At 56.3% G+C, this 19,403-nt stretch overlaps 1 protein-coding gene across 1 annotated transcript in view; it reads right to left on the bottom strand.

The window, feature by feature from the left end:
- The window catches only part of UMODL1 (uromodulin like 1), a gene marked incomplete at its 5' end in the record, with an annotated part of 60,051 nt that overhangs the window by 29,462 nt on the left and 11,186 nt on the right, over positions 1 to 19,403 (bottom strand). The window contains 7 exons of the mRNA XM_084873837.1: positions 847 to 1,404; positions 3,060 to 3,197; positions 5,535 to 5,754; positions 7,398 to 7,510; positions 8,442 to 8,807; positions 15,885 to 16,025; positions 17,676 to 17,862. Coding sequence (XP_084729963.1) covers positions 847 to 1,404; positions 3,060 to 3,197; positions 5,535 to 5,754; positions 7,398 to 7,510; positions 8,442 to 8,807; positions 15,885 to 16,025; positions 17,676 to 17,862 — 1,723 coding nt within the window. The remainder of the gene's footprint in view (positions 1 to 846; positions 1,405 to 3,059; positions 3,198 to 5,534; positions 5,755 to 7,397; positions 7,511 to 8,441; positions 8,808 to 15,884; positions 16,026 to 17,675; positions 17,863 to 19,403) is intronic.

Below are 19,403 nucleotides of genomic sequence, written 5' to 3'. Positions count from 1 at the left end.
GTCCCTGGACTTCCCAAAACAAAGGCTTCTTGAACAGGTTGTGGGTGGCTCCTGTTAATTTCCTGTTAATTTGCATACTCGCTCCTGATTGGCTGGTGGGTATAGCGGAGTGATGGTCAAATTCATCCCCCTCACCCCCTGGGCTGACATTCCGAGGAGTCAGCATCGTGGCCACTGGCACTGGGGACCCGGGCTTCTCTCACAGCCCTGGCTTTGCCCAGAAGGTCGTCTGGAAGGACATCTGGCCCAATTAGCATATGACACTTTTATTGCAGAATCGTTTTTTACAGGGCCCCCAGGGACGTGACAGCACTGGGTTACACGGACTTAACAACTTAGTCTTGGAAGCTGCGCGCTCAGCGGAGGAACTGCAGCGCACGGCTACTTCCCCTTGGACGCCGTCCAGAGCCGGGCCAGCCGCGTGAGTTCGCGGTGGTGCCAGCGTGGCTGCCCCGAGGGAGGCGGCACGGCCAGGCCGTCACCTGCCAGGGCTGGCTCCTGGCTCCTGAGCCGTCCCCCGTGGGCCTTGGCGATGGCTCAGCCCTCTGTGAGGAATGTATAACGTGGAGCTGCTGGGGTCAGCGGGGCTGGGGAGGTGCAGACATGTGGGGGGCCCCACACAGCTGGGGGATGTGCCCCACAGTCTCCTCCTGATGCCGGAATCCCTGCCCCAGACGTTGGCACATGGGAGGCTTCGGGAGGAGGAGGAGGGGCTGGAGAGGACACGGAGACCGAGTTCTCGTCCTCACGAGGCCCAGAGCCGGCCGCTGTCTGGCCTGAGCCATCAGAACTCGCGCTGACCATGTGGTCCCCGGTGCCCCTGGGACACACCATTCGGGCACTCACCGCAGGCCGGGGTCTTCAGAGACGTGGGGGTGGAGGCCAAGGGCAGGTCCGGGGAGCCGGAGTGTCCAGGGTCCGTGTTCTGCGGCCACGTAGGGCCCAGCGGTACAGGCGGGGTGCCCCGCGTGGGGAGGCTGGTGTGCCACACGTGGCCAGCAGGGCCCTCGGCGGGGCTGGGCCGGGCGTGCGGCTCTGCGGTGGAGTTTCTCAGCGGCCATCCGGAGGCCTCCAACGGGCCGTCCCCGGGCCCGGGCAGGGAGCCGCGGGTTGGCCCAGGAGCCTCGCTGGCCGTGCCCGGACCCGGGGCCTCGCTGGGTGCCGCCTCCTCCACGCCGTGGCCTGTGTTGTTCCTGTCCTGCCCGACCACGCCGCCGTCCCCTCTCCTGGGCGGGGGCCCTGGAGTCTGGGCCTGGCCTGCGGCAGGGGTGCCCCACGCGTGCCCGGGGCTGGGTGACACGGCAGGGGTCTCCGGGCCAGGGACCGTTGTTTCCGTGCTGACAGCCGGGGCCGTTACCCTTGTCGCCAGGGATGGCGCACCTTCCACCGAGCTCACCACGTCACCTGCAGGACACAGCCACGCTCAGAGGGGTGTCTGGCCCACACACATCTCAGCAAAGCCCCAGAGGCCACTGACGAGCGGGAGACCCCCAGGAGGACCCCAAGTGGGGGTCCACAGGCTGTCTGGGTGACCAGGATTATTTAAGATGGCGCCACCCAGTGACTCCCATGGAGAACCACGAGGGTGCTGGGGCGCCGAGAGCAGGGTGTTGGGGACCCAACACAGCGGGGGGATGTGCCCCTCCGTCACATTCCCCGGGGCGGGGAGGGGGGGGAGAGGGGAGGGGCTGTCGAGCCAGAACCTGGAGCTGTGGTTCTCAACCTTCCTAATGCCACGACCCTTTCATACAGCTCCTCACGTGGTCGTGACCCCCAACAGTAACATGATTTTCATTGCTGCTTCATCACTGTAATTTTGCCACTGTTTTCCGATGGGCTTAGGCTCTACAGCAGCGGTTGAGACCCACAGGTTGAGAACCGCTAGCAGGGTCACCTAAGACCATTGGGAAACACAGATATTTACGTTACGATTCATAACAGTAGCAAAATTACAGTGATGAAGTAGCAACGAAAATCGTTTTAAGGTTGGGGGGTCACCACCACATGAGGAACTGTATTAAAGGGTAGCGGCATTAGGAAGGTTGAGAACCACAGACCTAGATGCAGGGCTTGGTTCCTGCGAGTTCCCACGAATCCATCCGTCTTTGGGAAACGGAGTGATTTCCCCAGATGTGTGCTCTGAGCAGGGCTTGGCGCTGGCACCGGTGCCCGCCTCCTGGACACACCACTGAGAAGACGGCGAAGGGAAGCTCTGCCGTGTGGGGAGGTGGGACTGGGCGCCCAGCGGGCAGGGAACAGAGCTCCTTCCTGCGGACAGCTCTGCCAGTGCTCCCAGCCAGAGGCCTCAGCTGGACGGCCAAGGTGGCCGAGCCCTCCCCGGCCCACCCGCGCCCAGGGCACCCACGGCCGGCCCATCACAGCACGTGCACCCATACATGCCTCCTCCTGCTTCTCCCCCAGCCTGCAGGTGCCCCGGCCAATCCATCAGAACTGGGCCCCCCAAACTCAAGGCAGATGTGTGGGGCCCACACCGGGGCCTTCCCGCACTTGCCTGGGCTTCTCCAGCCTCGGGCTCCAGGCCACCCGGGGCAGGCCCCCTCCGGGTGAACCCGTTCCTCCACAAAAAGGTTAAACATCATATTATAAAAATAAAGATAGGGGCCGAAACCTGTTTGGCTCAGTGGATAGAGCGTCAGTCTGTGGACTGAGAGGTCCCAGGTTCGATTGTGGTCAAGGGCATGTACATTGATTGCGGGCACATCCCCAGTTGGGGGGTGTGCAAGAGGCAGCTGATGGATGTTTATTTCTCATCGATGTTTCCAGCTCTCTATCCCTCTCCCTTCCTCTCTGTAAAAAATCAATAAAAATATAAAATAAAATAAAAAAATAAAGATAGGATTCACTACTGATGTTCACTATTATTATATTCATTCCTTTCCTTTGATTTAAACAAATGAAGACAGTTCTGCGGGTTCCTAACTGTATGAGGAGCCCTCGACCCTGTGCCTGATGAAGGGGGGCCTTACTCCACACCCAGGTCCACAGGGTGGGGCCCTCCCAGCGCCCAGAGTCGGGGAAGGGATGGGTGGAGGACTCACTCACGCAGGCCCGGCCAGCGCGGGCCGGGTTGGTGTCCTTGGCCGTGAGGCAGCGGCAGGTGTAGGAGCCCTCGAGGTTGATGCACTGGGCGGCTGGCGAGCAGTCATGCTCCAGGCTGTTCGCACACTCATCCCAGTCTGCGGGGGGGGGGGGGGGGGGGGGGGGGGGAGGGAGGGACGGAGCCCGGGAGGAAGGCCAGAGGCTGCTCAGAAAGCGGATGGGCACAGAGCCAGGTCCTCCCTGACTGTCTTTCAGGGAATAGCCCGCAGGCCGAGGCCAGGGTGAGTGAAGGGCCCGGGTGTCCCGCAGCCTTGGGAGGAGGCGCTGCACAGACCCTCCCCCAGAGGCTGCACCTGAACTGAGGCTCAGCTAAGCGTCTGGTGCGCTGACCCTCACTGTTGGCTGGCTGATAACGGGGCAAAGATTAGGGGATGGTGGTTACTGTGTAAGGCAGTGGTTCTCAGCCTTTCTAATGCCTCAACCCTTTAATACAGTTTTTCATGTGGTGGTGACCCCCCAGCCATGAAATTATTTTCGTTGCTACTTCATAACTGTAAATTAACGAGAATAATTTTATGGTTGGGAGTCACCACAATAGGAGGAACTGTATTAAAGGGTAATGGCTTTAGAAAGGTTGAGAACCACGAGTTTAAGGTACTAACACCCACAGATGGGATACATTTCTCCCTTGTTTATTCTTTGTTCCACACCTAAACCTCACTAACATGCCAACATGCCCTAATACTTCATGTTCAAGAGGGAAATAGGGAAATAGGGAAACGGCTGAGCCCCGTGTCCAGTTAAGTAGAATGTGAGCTTCCTTTGACAAGGTCAGGAATGGCCTGGAGAGCACCCTCTGGGAAGTGACTCTCACCGGGAAGCCCTGAGCCTTCTAGTTTGTGCAAGGAAAGGTGAGGCAAGCCCTGTTTCTGTGGACACCCCTGTGGCCCCGGCTGGGGCTCACCCACCACACCCACGATTCCTTTCCTAATCGGCCGCAGCCAGGACCGGCATCAGGCCGAAGTGAGAAACAAAACTATTCCCTTCTTTCTCCCCCCTCTCCACGCCCCTCTCCCGGACCCCCTGGCCCACCGCCCGCACTTCCAGACCTGCCCTAGGGAAGAACTGATGGTCTCCCGCGTTTGGACACCCGGCCCATCAGAAAGGACTCCGTGCAGTCAGCACAATAAGCCTCAAGGAATGAATATCTCACTGGCTTCCAGGCTGGGGGCGGGGGAAGGGGGTCTGGGGGTAGTTTCCACACCCCAGAACTCCACCCTTCCACCCACCCAGCTCTCGGGGCCTCTACCTGCCCGCCCCCCTCCCCTCAGGGGACAAGTGTCTCCGGGCGGAGTCACCTCGCTGGCAGGGCACGCGAGGGCCCCGAGAGGGGCTGGATCCCGGGCGGGGTGGGCTGCGAGGCCTCTGCACACGCCTCCCTGAGCCTGGGCAGCGCCCGATCGTGCCCAGGGCCCCAGGGGAGCCTGCGGGGCTGGGGTCAAGAAAGATAAGGGACGAGGTCAGTTTTGTGCAGAGAAACTGCAGCTGATGCTCAGGGGCCACGTTGTGGTTTTCATTTTTTTTTTCATGTGATCTTCACGGAAGTAGCTCCCTGCAGACCAGCAGCTCACTTGCCAGCTGATGCAACACTTACACACACACCACACACACATCCCACACCCCCCCGACACACACAAACACATCACTCACTACACACACACACACACACACACACACCACCACCACCACCACCATTCACACATACACACACATACCACACACACCACACACCCCACACCTCACACACATACACACACCACACACACTACACACACCATACACACATCCCACACACCACACACACATCACTCACTACACACACACACACCACCACCACCACCACCACCACCACCACCATTCACACATACACACACCACACACACTACACACACCATACACACATCCCACACACCACACAAACATCCCACACCCCCCCACACACACACACCACCAATCACACACATACCATACACACACACATACACATACACACACACACACCACACACCATACACACCCACACACCTCACACACACACCTTGCCTGGGCTCTCTTGCAGACAGGACCCTGCTGGCCCGGCCCCCAGATGTTCCGGAACCCTGCCTGGTGACCAGCCTGCAGGCAGCGCCGGGGTGCTGGGGGCGGAGGCCAGACCGGAGCCCAGGCTGGCCCAGCAGCAGGGCCCAGCTGCTCAAGGTCCCAGTGGAGATCTGGCTCCAACTGCCGGGCACCTGGCAGCTATTTTTAGTGTCTCCCCTCCCCCTCACTCCCCCGGCTCAGCAGCAGGCCCCCCCGGGAGGCGGCACGGCTCTATCGGCCTGTGTTACACCCAAGGCCAGGCGCTCTCCGGCCGGAGGCAGAAGGCAGGCCTGCAGCCGGCAGAGCGGCCCATGGCCTCTGGGTCTCCCGCTTACCTTGCACCAGCGTCCCGCTCGGGTCGATCTGGAACACTCTGCTGGCCCACAGCCGCGGGAGCACGGGGGCCAGCGTGGAGACCCCCACTGGGAACTCGGGGTCCTGCACCGTCACTCTGAGCTTCACGACCAGGCTGCCGGCCTGGAGGGACTCGATCTGCAGCCGCAGCTTCCCGCGCCTGCACAGGTCCAGCACCGCCAGCGGGAAGGCGCTCTCCACCTGGCGGGGAGAGGTACCGCCTGTGAGAGCCAGCTTTCCATCCGCACCTCTAACGCCACACTCAGGGCCCCTGTGTGGCTGCAGACGGGGCCCAGGACCAGGTGTCCCCTGAAGAGGCACCCGGAGCCAACCTCTTGGGGCAAGCAAATGTGCCCCAGCTCGCTGCGCCCCACCCGGGCCTGCCCTGGGACAGCGGCCGGGCGTTGGTGAGCACGGGCAGTGACACTAGAGTCGGGCCCTCTGTCACGGAGCAGGAGAGATGCGGTGCCCTCTGGGTGCCCAGAACATCGCTGTGAAGGCAGATTGTGTGAGAGAGACAAGGGACTGCCGACTGACTGATGGATGGGCTGACTGATGGGTGGACTGACTGGCCAAGGGGGCTGCCACGGAATAATCTCATGGCTGTTTGGCACTGTCCCCCTCTTACAGAGCTGTCTCCCCCACGACACACCCGAGCAGAGCCAGGGGCTCAGAGGAGCAGCAGCCTTGCCCACCCCCTGCCCCCTCCCCGTGTTCCTGCCACACCATTCCTGCACACACGTGAATCCCATTGGCTTAAAAACGTTTTCCCTGTAGGTGACTGTGGAGAAACACCCTCCTCCGATCTCTCGAACTTCAACACAGTTTGCAAGCAGAAGCCAGAACTGCCCTTTTGTTCCCGAATATCATTCCGAGACGTTTGTATGATGACCAGCCCGAGGGGAGAGATCATGGCGCCAAGGGCAGTTGTGCTCCCTGTCTGAGAACCCAGGCAATGGCTCCTAACGGAGGAAGGTTCAGTCGGGTTTGCTCACAGCCCAGTACAAAGGTCCGGGCTCCCTAAGCTTGGGCGTCCCCGCTGGGATGCAGACCTACTGCGTGCATCACCCACCTGGACCCCTCTGAGTCATCTCTGTGGGACGCGAGGGCAGAGGGGGAACTGGCCCAGCTGGACGCTCACGCCGCCTGCTGTGCCCGACAAAGCCCTGTGTCTCTAACCCAGGCCCCTCGTGTCTTTGGCCAGCGCCCAGCAAAGGAAGAGGCTGGCGTCTCAGTTTGCAGGAAGAGTAATGTCTTAGACCTTTCGTGGTTCCTGACTGTTTCTGAGTCACTTTTTCCTTGGTCCTCCCAGGCCTCCCAGTGCCAATGTCCCCCTCAGCCACAGGGGATGGATGCCTGATCCTGCTTAGCCTTCCTCATGAAGCCGCCCCGAAGTGGGAATCCAGAGCCCTCAGGTCCCAGGGAGGAAGCTCGACAGAAAACCCAGCTGTAGGATCCACTGGGGTAGATCCGTGGTCGGCAAACTGCGGCTCCAGAGCCACATGCGGCACTTTGGCCCCTTGAGTGTGGCTCTTCCACAAAATACCATGGCCTGGGCGAGTCTATTTTGAAGAAGGGGCATTAGAAGAAGTTTAAGTTTAAAAAATGTGGCTCTCCAAAGAAATTTCAATCGTCGTGCTGTTGGTATTTGGCTCTGTTGATCAATGAGTTTGCCGACAACTGGGGTAGACCATTTGAATCCAAAACACGTATTTCCAAGACGGTGTGGCCCACATCTAGGTTAAGCCCCCCATAAACGAGGAGGGGGAGTATTTGAGTAATGGCTTAGGTGGGCCCCTCGCTCGGAGCAGCAGGGACAGCTCTCCGCCCCTCCTCGGCTTTACCTCCTGGAGCAGCTGCCGGGAGAAGTCCCGGTGCTCGGGGCTGCCTCGGTCCAGCAGCGGCTCCGTCATGTTGCGGTCCAGGATCCTCACTGTGATGCCGAACATCCGGGCCTCTGCGACAGACAATCGTGCACGTTAGCTGAAGCCCAGGGAGCCAGCATCACACAGGTTTCTGCCAAAGCTTTTCATAAAGCCTACGCTTTGAGAGAAATTTAAAAAAAAAAAAAAAAAAAAAAAAAGATCGCTCTAACTGGTTTGGCTCAGTGGATAGAGCGTCGGCCTGTGGAGTGAAGGGTCTCAGGTTCGATCCCTGCTAAGGGCATGTACCTTAGTTGTGGGCACATCCCCAGTAGGGAGTGTGCAGGAGGCAGCTGATCGATGTTTCTAGCTCTCTATCCCTCTCCCTTCCTCTCTGTAAAAAACCAATAAAATATAATATATTTTATTGGTTTTAAATATAATATATATATATAAATACTTATATATATATTTATATATATATATATTTTTTAAATATATTTGTACCACCCAAGTACCACCATGACCAGGCAAAGGGGGGCTCGGACCATGGGGCAGGGCAAAAGTCAGCCACTGGCGGAGTTGTGTGGCCACGCCAGCTGCCTTGCGGACGCCAGAATCCCCGTTCGTTCCTACCCGTGTTTGTCTGGGGGAAAGTTCTCCCTGGCGCTGACACAGCAGGCGGGCCATGCCCTGGTCAGGTGCCCCGTGTGGGAAACGAGGTGCCCTTCCTGCAGGTTTTGGGTAGCACTCCGGCCCTGGTTTGGGGAAGTTATACACACGCAGCCTGAGGGGTTCAGTGTCACCGAAGGTCTTCCAATGCCTGCAGGACGCAGTGAGGGGAGCGAGGGAGCCTGTGATGGCCAGGACCCCAGACATTGCTCAGAGGACCCTAGGATGATGGGGCCAAGCCCATGCCCGCCCCTGCCTGGTCATAAGAAGTTTGAACTTCTGGGGCCAACAGAATTGGGATAGAAAGACCAGCTCAGCACACTGGAAACACACGTGTTCGGACGAGCGCCTCACCGGTTCTGACGGTCAGTGTGGCGGTGACGTTGGTCCCGCACGCCTGGTAGCTGATCTTCACCCCATACAGCACCCCGGCCTCCAGCCCCGTCACCTCCAGGGCCGTCGCCTGGGTCCTGGCGCTCCTGAGCGGATCCTCGCCCCTGGAAACCTGCACGTGGAAGGTGCGGCTCCGGGTGGAATGGAAGCCCCAGGACACCTGAAAACTGCTGCTGGTGACGTTGAGGACCGTGTAGTCTGTGATGGGAGGGCCGTCTGTGAACACACAGGAAGAGGAGCGTCGGAGGGTGTCAGAGAGAGGCAGCAGAAGCAGCATCAGCAAGCGGAACTCCTCATACACAAACGCTTCTGCACAGCAGAGGCAGCCTAGGGAATGAGAGACGCTGTTTGCACATCACACATCTGGTAAGGAGGTCAGCATCCAAAATATGTATGAAGCGCATACAACTCAACGGCAAAAGAAAACACCAAATAATCTAATTACAAAATGGGCAAAACATCTGAGTACACATTTCTCCAAAGAAGACACACAGATGGCCAACAAGCGCATGAAAAGACACTCAACCTCACTCATCGCCAGAGAAACGCAATCAGAACCGCAATGAGGTACACCTGTCAGAACTCTATCCTCAGAAAGGCCAGAGGGGAGTGCTGGCGAGGGCGGGGTGGGCAGGGGAGGGAACCCTGTGCCCTGTTGGTGCAGCCCCTGTGGGAAGCAGTACAGAAGCTCCTCAAAGAATGAAGGCTATAGAGCTGCCGCGGGACCCAGCAGGCCACTGCCGGCACTCACCCGAAGAAAATGAAAGCAGTGCGTGAGCCTCAGCGTTCACCGCAGCCTCCCTCCCAATGGCCAGGCCACAGCTGGGCCACTGTGGTGTGTCATGGGCTGAACTGCATCCCCCAATACCCACAGGGTGGAGCCTTCACTCCCAGTCCATCAGGATGGGACAGAATTTGGAGACGGGTCTTTAAAGAGGTAACTAAGTTCAAGTTAGGTAACTAGGGTGGGCCCTTCTCCAATCTGACTGTCCTTTTTAAAAAAATATGTTTTGATTGATTTCAGAGAGAGGAAGGGAGAGGGAAAGAGAGTTATAAACATCATTGATAAGAGAGAATCATTGATCGGCTGCCTCCTGCACGCCCCCCTACTGGGGATCGAGCCTACAACCTAGATATGTGCCCTGACCAGGAATCAAACTGTGACCTCCTAGTTCAAAGATCCCTCAACCACTGAGCCACACCAGCCAGGCTGACTGTGTCCTTTTAAGAAAGAGAGCCAGATTCAGGAACCAGGCTTCTTACATTTTCATATGAAAATCCACGTGTTGGGGAACAATACTCTAATATAACACTCTAGCATGTAATATTCTAAAAAAATTTTTTTTAAATTAACATATATTTTAATATTCAAACATAATTCATCTCTGCTTTTGAAGAGAAATTCTGGCATACAACAGTCACCTAAGAAATAGGAGTTATGTAAAAAGTAGTTTAGCCCTCAATCTAGGCACAATTCTTCCATCAAAATCTGAGTTCTATAAAAAAAGCAAGTCATGAGGACTTTTAAAAAAACCTTTTGCGAAACCACAGTAAAAAGACACAGCTAAGACGTGTCTAAAGTTCCCCGTTTTCTAGGATCATGAGGAAAAAAACCCAACACCTTTCCAGACAAATGTGCATGTTTCCTTTCCCTAAAAATAAAAATAAAAACTAGTGTCATTCAACCCATTTTCCTTTCTGCCTGGGCTGCCAAGAGGCTCGGCATCAAGGTCGGTGCCTCACCCTCGTCCTCTGACTCAGCCCTGCGGTGTCTCCCTCCGACTGAGCACCGAGCTGCCTCTTATAAAAGGGGGTGCCCGGCCGTGGGTGCGTGCTTCCCTCCTGTGAACCCCCGTGGGTCCCCCTCAAAGCGGGTGGAGATAAATGACAGTGAGCCCCCCTCCCCCCACCGCCTTACTTGGATGGGACTGGGGACCTCCACCTCAGTTCTCACTGCCCTGACCACTCTCCCAGGATGAGAGGCAGAGGGAGGTCCAGGAAGACACATCTGTCTTTTTCAGACTTCCGCCCTCCAGAACTGTGAAAGAATACATGACTGCTCTTTTAGTCTTTTTTTTTTTTAATATTTGATCACCGCCGAGACCTGTTTGGCTCAGTGGATAGAGCGTTGGCCTACAGATGGGTTCAATTCCGGTCAAGGGCATGTACCTCGGTTGCGGGCACATCCCCAGTAGGGGTTGTGCAGGAGGCAGCTGATCAATGATTCTCTCTCATCGATGTTTCTAACTCTCTATCCCTCTCTCTTCCTCTCTGTAAAAAATCGATAAAATATAATTTTTTAAAAAATATTGGATCGCCTCCTTTTGCTTTTCTCTTTATTTTTTCTCTGCTGTTTGACACCACCAGGTGTGTGGCCCTTGGTTACAACAGCTGCAGGACACAAGCCCACCTCCCAGCCTCTTTAACTGCTTTTCAAGGCAGCTGTTGGCAAGGCAGCCGCTTGGAAAATCAGTCGTGTTGCTGCGGAATCAGCCAGCTTCTGACCTCCTCGGCCAAAGCCCTCTGCTATGTCAGAGCTCGAGGCCTCTTACACTGGACGCGATGCCTCTGCCCCTTGTGCTCGAACCCGGGTTTTCGCCCTTCATTAGCCAGGACATCTGCTCTCACAGCCCTTCGGCTTTTTGACGACCCTCATGTAAGGAGGCCCTTGAACATAACACCCAAGCCCTGAGTCTGTGCGGCCGGAGGACACTGCTGCCATGTGTCTCCCCGACCTTCATTCGGGAACGTGACCTTCATCGCGGTGAGCACACTGGATTCTGGTCCCTGGGTCTGGGCCTTGCTGCTTTGGGGCAGCCCTGACCCGCCTCTGGGGAAGCAGGACTGCTGCCTTTCCCAGGGTACCCCGGGTCAGACTGCACCCCTTGTCCATGGGTCACCCTGAGACCTGACCCCATAAAGGTAGAAATGCTGAGGAGGCGAGCCAAGAGCCTCAGCATTCAGTTAGGGATGAGGGGGTCTTGGCTTGGGGAACGGCCTGCCAGCCTGGCTGCCCCTGGAGCAGGCAGGCCTGCCTTGGCCAAACACGGGTTTTTCTATGGTGCTGACCAGCTAGTGGGCTCCAGCGGAGAAGGGGCCGGTGGCGGACGGAGCTAGGAGGGTCCTAGAACAGTTCCTCCCCGTCCGAAAAGCAGAGCGCGTTCCTGGAACGTCGCATGCCAACCAGGCAGCATTGCCTACGCTCTCTGTTCTGTGCAAGAACCCAGCTGCCCCGGGCGCCGTTAATCGAATGACTAATTTCACAAGAAAAGCATGTGAAATTGGTGCTGTATTTTCCACGGGCTTGTGCCTCTAAACCGTTCCAGCAGATTGCTCATTTATATTAGCGTCTAAATTTAAACCATGTGCTGCTTTCCCTTAGCAATATGCTATTGGAATTCACTCTGTTTCGGAGCTGGCAACGCTGGGTTCGCCTTTTCTTCCCCGTGGGGGGTGGGGGGGTAGGGAGGGGACCCGGGCAGGGCAGCTTTCCCTTTACCTGTGGGACAGACCTTCGTCTGGACGGGACCTTGTAACACAGTATCCGGGCAGCATGGCAGAGTCTGGCTGGCAACATCCCTCACTATAAATAGAGTCTAATGTCTTTTTCAGATTACTGACCACAGGATTTTCAGTAACTGATTCAAGGCTTCTATTCTCAGTGATGGGATTCTTCCCTCAGAGGCCACAGAGTAGATCCAAGGATGGTCTGCAGGGGAGTCAATGCAAAGCTTTGTGGGCCCAGGTGTGCGTGGAGGGCTCACACAGTTCTAATTAGACCCGCAGGGTGGAGGAGTGCCCTGTGGCTACAGGTGGGCTGGTATGTTCACCACTCCACACTCAGAGCTCCTAGGAACAGCCACCATTCAAACCTCCCTCTTCCTTCATTGATATTAAATACTAGAGGCCCGGTGCATGAATTCGTGCACAGATGGGGGTCCTTCCCGACCAATTAAGGCTGTTTCACCCAGTCCTGATGGGGGCCAATCAGGGCTGGCCAGCTAAGGGAAGGGACCACAGGAGGTCGGCTGGCTCTGGGAGATTGACTGTGGGAGTGCACTGACTATCAGGGGATAACTCCTGCATGGAGCATCTGCCCCCTTGTGGTCAGTACACGTCATAGCCATTGGCTGGTCATCTGGTTGTCCAGTCATAATGGTCGATTAGGCTTTTATATATATAGATGTGTTGAGTGTCTACTATTGTATTTGCCAAGTACAGGACTCACTAGCAGTGACAGGAGACCTGCCCCATGGAGCTTCATTGGAAGAAGTAGATAGAACATTCCAGTGATGAAGACGGACCCTCCAGGTCTTCCCAGGATCATCCCGCAGCCTCTACCCTCACCCCTCCATGGCAAAGAGGGGAAGAGTCAGCAAGGACCCTGCATTCACTATCCTGTTGAGTTCTGGGTCACCTAAGGAAATAGTCCACAGCCCTAGAACCCTGGTCAGCTCCCGATCAGGGCACGGCCACCAGGGGGCACCAACGCTGTGATGAGGGCAGCCTCTGGGGGAGGCACTGTGGGGCAGTTGCCTGGAGGGGCTGGTCTAAGGGTTAAATACGGTGATGCTGTAAAGGTGCTTATTACAGAGCCCGGGTGACTTGCGTGCTAAGCAGCTCCTGACTGTTACTATGAACAAAGGGAGGGTCCTCACTGTTGCATTCCTTTAAAGGGGACGGGACATGCGAATTACATTAAGCGATCCAAACGTGAGTAACAGTTTTCTCCATAACCACCTCACCCTGCTAGTGAAAGCTCTCGTTTCTATGGCAGAATGTTGGAAGCCACCTTAATGCCCCCCAAGGGGCAGATAGCTGAGACATGATATCACTGCCATACGCCATCACTATTACCCAACCATCGAAATTAGGATGATGAGGACCAGGTTGCATCTTGGAAGCCTTCACAAGACATGCTGGTGAGTGGAGAAAGCAGAGTACAAAACTGCACGCATAGCAGGATTGAAATAGGGTAGAAAACCTGGAAGGGAGCAGGGAAAAAGAAAACTGTTGGCTGGCGCGCTGAGACCGGGGATGACTTATCTTTCCGCTGTTGTTAGAATGTTGCTAAAGTAATAAATCAGACTCTGCAATAACAAGAGAAAGTTTTAGCTCTAGGCTGAACTCTGAGGGTGGTACCGAGTCCATCGAGCCCCATCTTGAAATCTCCTCTCCCGCCCTAGCCGGTTTGGCTCAGTGGATAGAGCATCCCAGGTTCGATTCCGGTCAAGGGCATGTACCTTGGTTGCGGGCATATTCCCAGTAGGGGGTGTGCAGGAGGCAGCTAATCAATATATATATATTTTTTAAATCTCCTCTCCCACTAATGCCCAGTCTGTGGTTTGCGCCCAGTTGTGCTGGGAGGCCTGGTGTTTGTCTAGCAGATACACCTCCCCACCACACCCATTACCCTACCACCAGCCACCTGCTTCTGGGACCCTCTCTGTATTTTACCCCCCTGCTTCCTGCCTTGCCCAAGTCACTTGCATTGGGATAAGTTGCTCCATATAACCCCACATAACAGGGCTTGACCCCTGTCAGGTGTGCCCTTTGTGTAGGAAACATCTGCGGCACCTCAGGCCCGGACCTCTTCATTGTCTTTGCTTCCCCATCACCAGTGTCTGAGCCTTATCCCCAAGGTCACCCTGTAGCTCAGATGGCCAAGGGGGCCTCGGCCGTCATACTCCTGTGCTCAGCTTGGTCTTAGCAGGGCCTGTAACCATGTCTTTCTCGTTCCCATGGAAACTTCTGCCATGTCTCACTGGCTAAGACGAGTCACATGGTCATCCTACCTGCAAGAGAGGTAAGGAAGCCTAGTCTTTTTGGCTAATATTTCCACACCAAACTCAATCTAACTTTGTCACTAAGGGAGGAAGGGGTGGATTTGTGGTCAGCCATGACTCCTCTAGTCTGTTCTTCACCAACAAAGCAGGCACAGAACCTTGTGCATTGTAGGAACTCATTAAAATGTGTCCTGTGAGTGAATGAATGCTCACTTACTGGCCCCTTCCTGTCCCGCCATGCAAGCTGAGCTTTCTCTGGCTCACCGTCAGGCTGCACCTGCAGCCTCACTCACCTGCAGGCAGCCCTACAGGCTGTGGCCACTAAGCTTCTCCTGACCACACGCTGGCCACCAGAGAGGCTACAGGTGACCGGCATCCCAGCTGAGGAAGCCCAGGGGAGGGAGGGAGGAGAGACCTCCAAGAGCAGCTTCCCAGAACAGAGAAAGCTTGACTGAACGCCGGAGCTGCAAGAACCGACCAGGGCAGGGGTCCTCAAACTTTTTAAAGTGGGGGCCAGATCATGGTCCCTCAGAGAGCTGGAGGGCCGGACTATATGAACTACTAATTCCTACTGTAACACCTTGGCTGCGCTCACTGCCCAAAAAACCTGGCGGGCCGGATCAGACTCCTCTGCGGGCTGCATGTGGCCCACGGGCCATAGTTTGAAGACCCCTGGACCAGGGTCTCTCCCATCAGCATACGAGCCTGCTCTGCATCACCCACCTTCCAGAGGGGCCCTCCTGGGGTCTACCCTTCCATCCGGGCTCTCTGGGTCTCTGCACCTCCTACTTGTCAACACTCCTGAGGCTGTCTTTCCTACTGTCCTTCCCGTCTCACTCCCTCCCTTTGCAAGCCCCTCCTCCTGTGCTGACTTCTAAATAGCTGGGTTCCTCAGCCCAGGCACCAGGCCTCCCCTGCAGAACTCCAACCATGCCCAGAGTGAAACACTACCTGGACGCTGATGACCCCAGATTCCCGTACGCAGCTCAGCCCCTCTGAGCTCCAGCACCCAACATGCAGCTCAGCCAGCATCCTGGCCGCTCCACTCCACTTCAGCCCCTTCTCAATGTAAACAGTTATTGTTAAAAATAAGCATTATCGCCCTAGTCTTCCCCCGCCCCCCCCCCCCCCCCCACTCATTCAGGAATCGTCATCTGTTACACTGTCCGGCCAACACCTCTGCCTGCTGCCTCATGTCTCTCTCGCTCTTTTACAGCTAATTAATCAGTAAGCCCGGGGCTGGTCCAGGTTACTCCTGGGCCCAGTGTACGTATTCATCAGGCCCCTTCACCCCCAGTGTCCCGATTTAAACAATAAATTACACAGGCATCCTACTCATATGCACCATGCCCGCCAAGCATCTGGCATGCTCTCCGCTGAGTTTCCTGAGAGCAGAAATGATGATCTACTCATACGTGCTTCTATTACCAGCATCGCACACAGATTGGTTCAATTGGAGAAAGAAGGTCAGAATATGAGAGCCAGAACAATCTACAGAACCAGGTGACTATTCTCTGCCCATGAGCCATCCAGTCACCTTTGTGAGAAGAGAGAATCTCTGTGGTCCACGGTCCATCAAACGGAAAGGGTTCCTTAGCCACGTCCTGTGGCCTCTTACCTTCACACGTGCCGTCCAGCTTCTGGGGGGACGAGGCCGGCTCCTCTGGCTGGTGGACACACCGGTAGGAGCCCTCCGTGTTCAAACACAGTTCGCTTCCAGAGCAGGCGTTGAGTTCCTCATGCAAACACTCATCCACGTCTATGGGAAAGAAGAGCAGGTGAGTGGCAGCCACCTGGCCGTCCTCACTGGCCTCCACTGGTGTCCTCTGAGCCGAGGAAGTGGACAGGGCAGCGGGTCCGGGTGCTTCTTGAAGTGCTGACTCAGAAAGCCCGCAGAGCAGCTGGCCACGGCTCAGGACACTGCCGTGCTCGCCTACAGCCGTGACACGCGCTTGGGAGACTACGGATGCCTGAGCCAATCGCTTTGGGGCTGCGCTGACTCTAAGGGTCATGAAATGATGGGTCCAAGCATCCTACCCGAGAACTGGTCTGGTGGATGGCTCCTTTGTGGACTGAGAAAGGGAGAAGAGCGGGCCCTGGCATTCAGAGGCGGCCTGTCACTCACAGCTGGGCCCTTCCCTCTCCCACCGACAGAAACCGTCTCAGAACACACACGGCTACTCCCCGACCAGGATAAAGTGAGACAGAACCACGCCACTGCGCGATTTTACCAAAGCCAGGCAAAAAAGGCCACTGTGCTACCCCAGAATGTCACCTTGGGCAAAAGGAGTGGCTCTTCGTTTTATACTAATTATAGCTTATCTTCAGGCAAATTTGCTCCTCTTGTTGAGATACCCAATCATAGAACCCCACTTTCTGACAGCATCCAATCTAGAACAAAGCCCTGGGTCAAAGCCCCTCCCCCCCCCCCCCAAACAAAACACCACCCAGTCGAAGCCCACATCCCATAACAGATTCTCCCACCTGACCCCTCCTGCCCCAAGCCCGGGGCTGGCCTTCGCTCCCCCCTCCAGTGCTAACCCCCATCTGTTCACCTACAGGCACGGTCCTGGTCTCCCGCTGGGGGCCTTCACAGGCCGACAGGCACTTCTCTTATTGGCACGAGTGGGCGTGGCCCTCAAGCACACGTGAGGATTTTCAGGACATTAAAGACCCAGAGGCTGGCCTCCTCATGTGTGACCTTCACTGTCCTGGGAGGAGCTTCCCCACAGGAGTAGCCACCCCCAGGGAGCAGGGGACTCAGGTCCTCCCGTCCTGGGACAGAACGCACTGCTGGCGCCGTGGGCCCGCTCACACCCTACCACACTCCTTCCACGTCACACGGCAGCTGAGCGCAGAGCCAGAGCCATGTGGTCCCCGAGTATTTACTGCCTGGCACTTTGCAAGTGCTTGCTAACCCCTGATATAGACCAAACGTGAAAAGAAAAAGGAAAAGAAGGAAAAGAAAGAGGAGGAGGAGGAGGAAAAGAAGGAGGAAGAGAAGGAGGAGGAGGAGCAGGAAAAGGAGGAGGAGAAGGAGGAGAAGAAAAAGCAGATAATTTCTTCCAGAAACAAGTCCGCATCTGTGTGCTTCACCAAATCCAACTTGGTACAAGTTCTGCTGACAAAGCCCTCTGGGTACAAGAATGTCCTTGGCGAGGGTGGGACAGAGGCAAGACGGGGAACTGGAGGAACCTGAGAGCTGACGGAAGAAATCCTGTATGTTCTGGGGTCTGTTCACCAGCGCCCACCTGGATGGAAGTGGGAACTGGGGATGGGAGCGTGTGGTGGAGACACAGTTTAACTTGGTTTGGACCGGAATGGACTAAAGGGGTCAGCGCCCCCTCGCCTGCCGGGTTATTTTCCCACTCCTCCCCCTGCTCCCAGGCGAGGACGAGGGAAAGCACACCTTGCACCTGGATGTTGATCACCTCGTAGACACGCTTCACGATGCCGTCCAACACCGCGGACACGTTGGCCACGGGCACCGGCCGCGGCAGGCCCAGCAGCAGCCGCGACACCGTGGTCGAGGTGTCCCCGCAGGCCGAGTGCAGGTGGTAGACGGCGGCGTCCACCGGCCGCAGGGCGCTGGTCACCTGTGGAGCCAGAGTTAGAGCATCGCCCGGGAAAAGCGCCCCCATCAGACAGCCCGGGAGACCGAGGCCCGGAGAATCTACGTGAATGGCACGTTCGCATTCTGGTCTGCAGGAGAGAACCCCTACGATAGTTTATTTCCGTCATCACCCCGGTGACAGCCCTGCAAGCCAGACTATAAATACTTCTGCAACGCTGACTGTCATGGGCTGAACACTGCCCCCCCGCTCTCCCCACCCCGAATCCTTATGTCGAAGTCCTGCCCCCAGGCCTTCAGAATGGGCCCTTATTTGGACAGAGGGTCTCGGTGGATGAAGTCAGATTAGATGAGGTGGTTCGGGTGCGCCTTTGCCCCCGAAAACACAGAGAAGAGGTTTGGACACAGAGACGGACACTGATAGAAGGAGCTGCTATGGGGACACAGGGAGGAGACAGCCACCTACAGCCAAGGGGCGGGGCCTGGGAGGGAGCCTTCCCTCACCTCCTCAGAAGGAGCAGCCCTGCCCACACCTTGATCTCAGGCCTCTAGCCTCCAGACCAGGGAACCCTAAGATTCTGTAATGTAAACCCTCCATCTGTGGCGCTCTGTCACAGCCACCCCCCGAAAAAACACCGGTCAGCCCCCTGGGCCCCGCGGTCCCCATCCTCACGGCTCATGACAGAGGGTCACATCGGGAATCAGAGGACTGGACATCAAGCTTTAAGTGGCACATCTGACTTCTGTAGCTTTCGTGGCCCCTTTTCTCATTTCATCGGAATCCTTTCTGCTGGATATCTCTTTAAGCTCCTTTCATGCACTGTTTAAACCGCACAGCACTGTCTCCGACAGGACTATGACTATCTAGTTTAGGGGTGTCGAACTCAATCAGAGAAGGGGCCAAAATCTAAAATCCAGCCTAAACCGCGGGCCGAATGGTTTACTGAACAGTCATAAACTGACAATGTCATAAACTGACAGCGGAGTGCAGTGATGACAGCGCGGTGTGGGCCACATTGCAAGGCCTGGCGGGCTGGATTTGGCCCGCGAGCCTTGTGTTTGACATATGTGATCTAGTTAAAGGAAGTGGTATCTAAGGCACAGAGAGGTTAAGTAACTTGCCCAAGGCCACCCAGCTGATGAGTGGCAGCACTAGGATTAGAACCCAGGCAGTCTGGCTCCTGAGCCATGCTCTCACTGGCTATTTAGCTGGGCCGTCTTATCCTCCAGCTGGGGCAGGTAAGAAGCATCCAGGGGACTGTGCCCTCTCGAAATGCCCCTCAAGTCGCTTTACTGGACAGCCCAGAGCGAGGTGAATGTGTGTGCCATCGGTTCTGCGGGGAAGGGACCCAAGTCCGGGTCTACCCCCTCCCCATTACCCATAGGACACGTCCTTGGGGTCTGAAAGTCAAGCAAACCCAACCACAGAGTGTGTGGGGCCCAGTGCAGAAGCAAAACTGGGGGCCTTACTCAAAAAGTATGAAGCAGCCTGAACCGGTTTGGCTCAGTGGATAGAGCGTCCACCTTCTCATTCCTGGTGCAACCTATTCTCAATTCTGTTCACCT

Source organism: Pipistrellus hanaki (genome assembly GCF_964339955.1).
Source record: "Pipistrellus hanaki genome assembly, chromosome: 2".
NCBI classification, from domain to species: domain Eukaryota; kingdom Metazoa; phylum Chordata; class Mammalia; order Chiroptera; family Vespertilionidae; genus Pipistrellus; species Pipistrellus hanaki.
The sequence above is the reverse complement of the archived record's forward strand: the minus strand, read 5'-3'. Positions and strand labels throughout refer to the sequence as shown.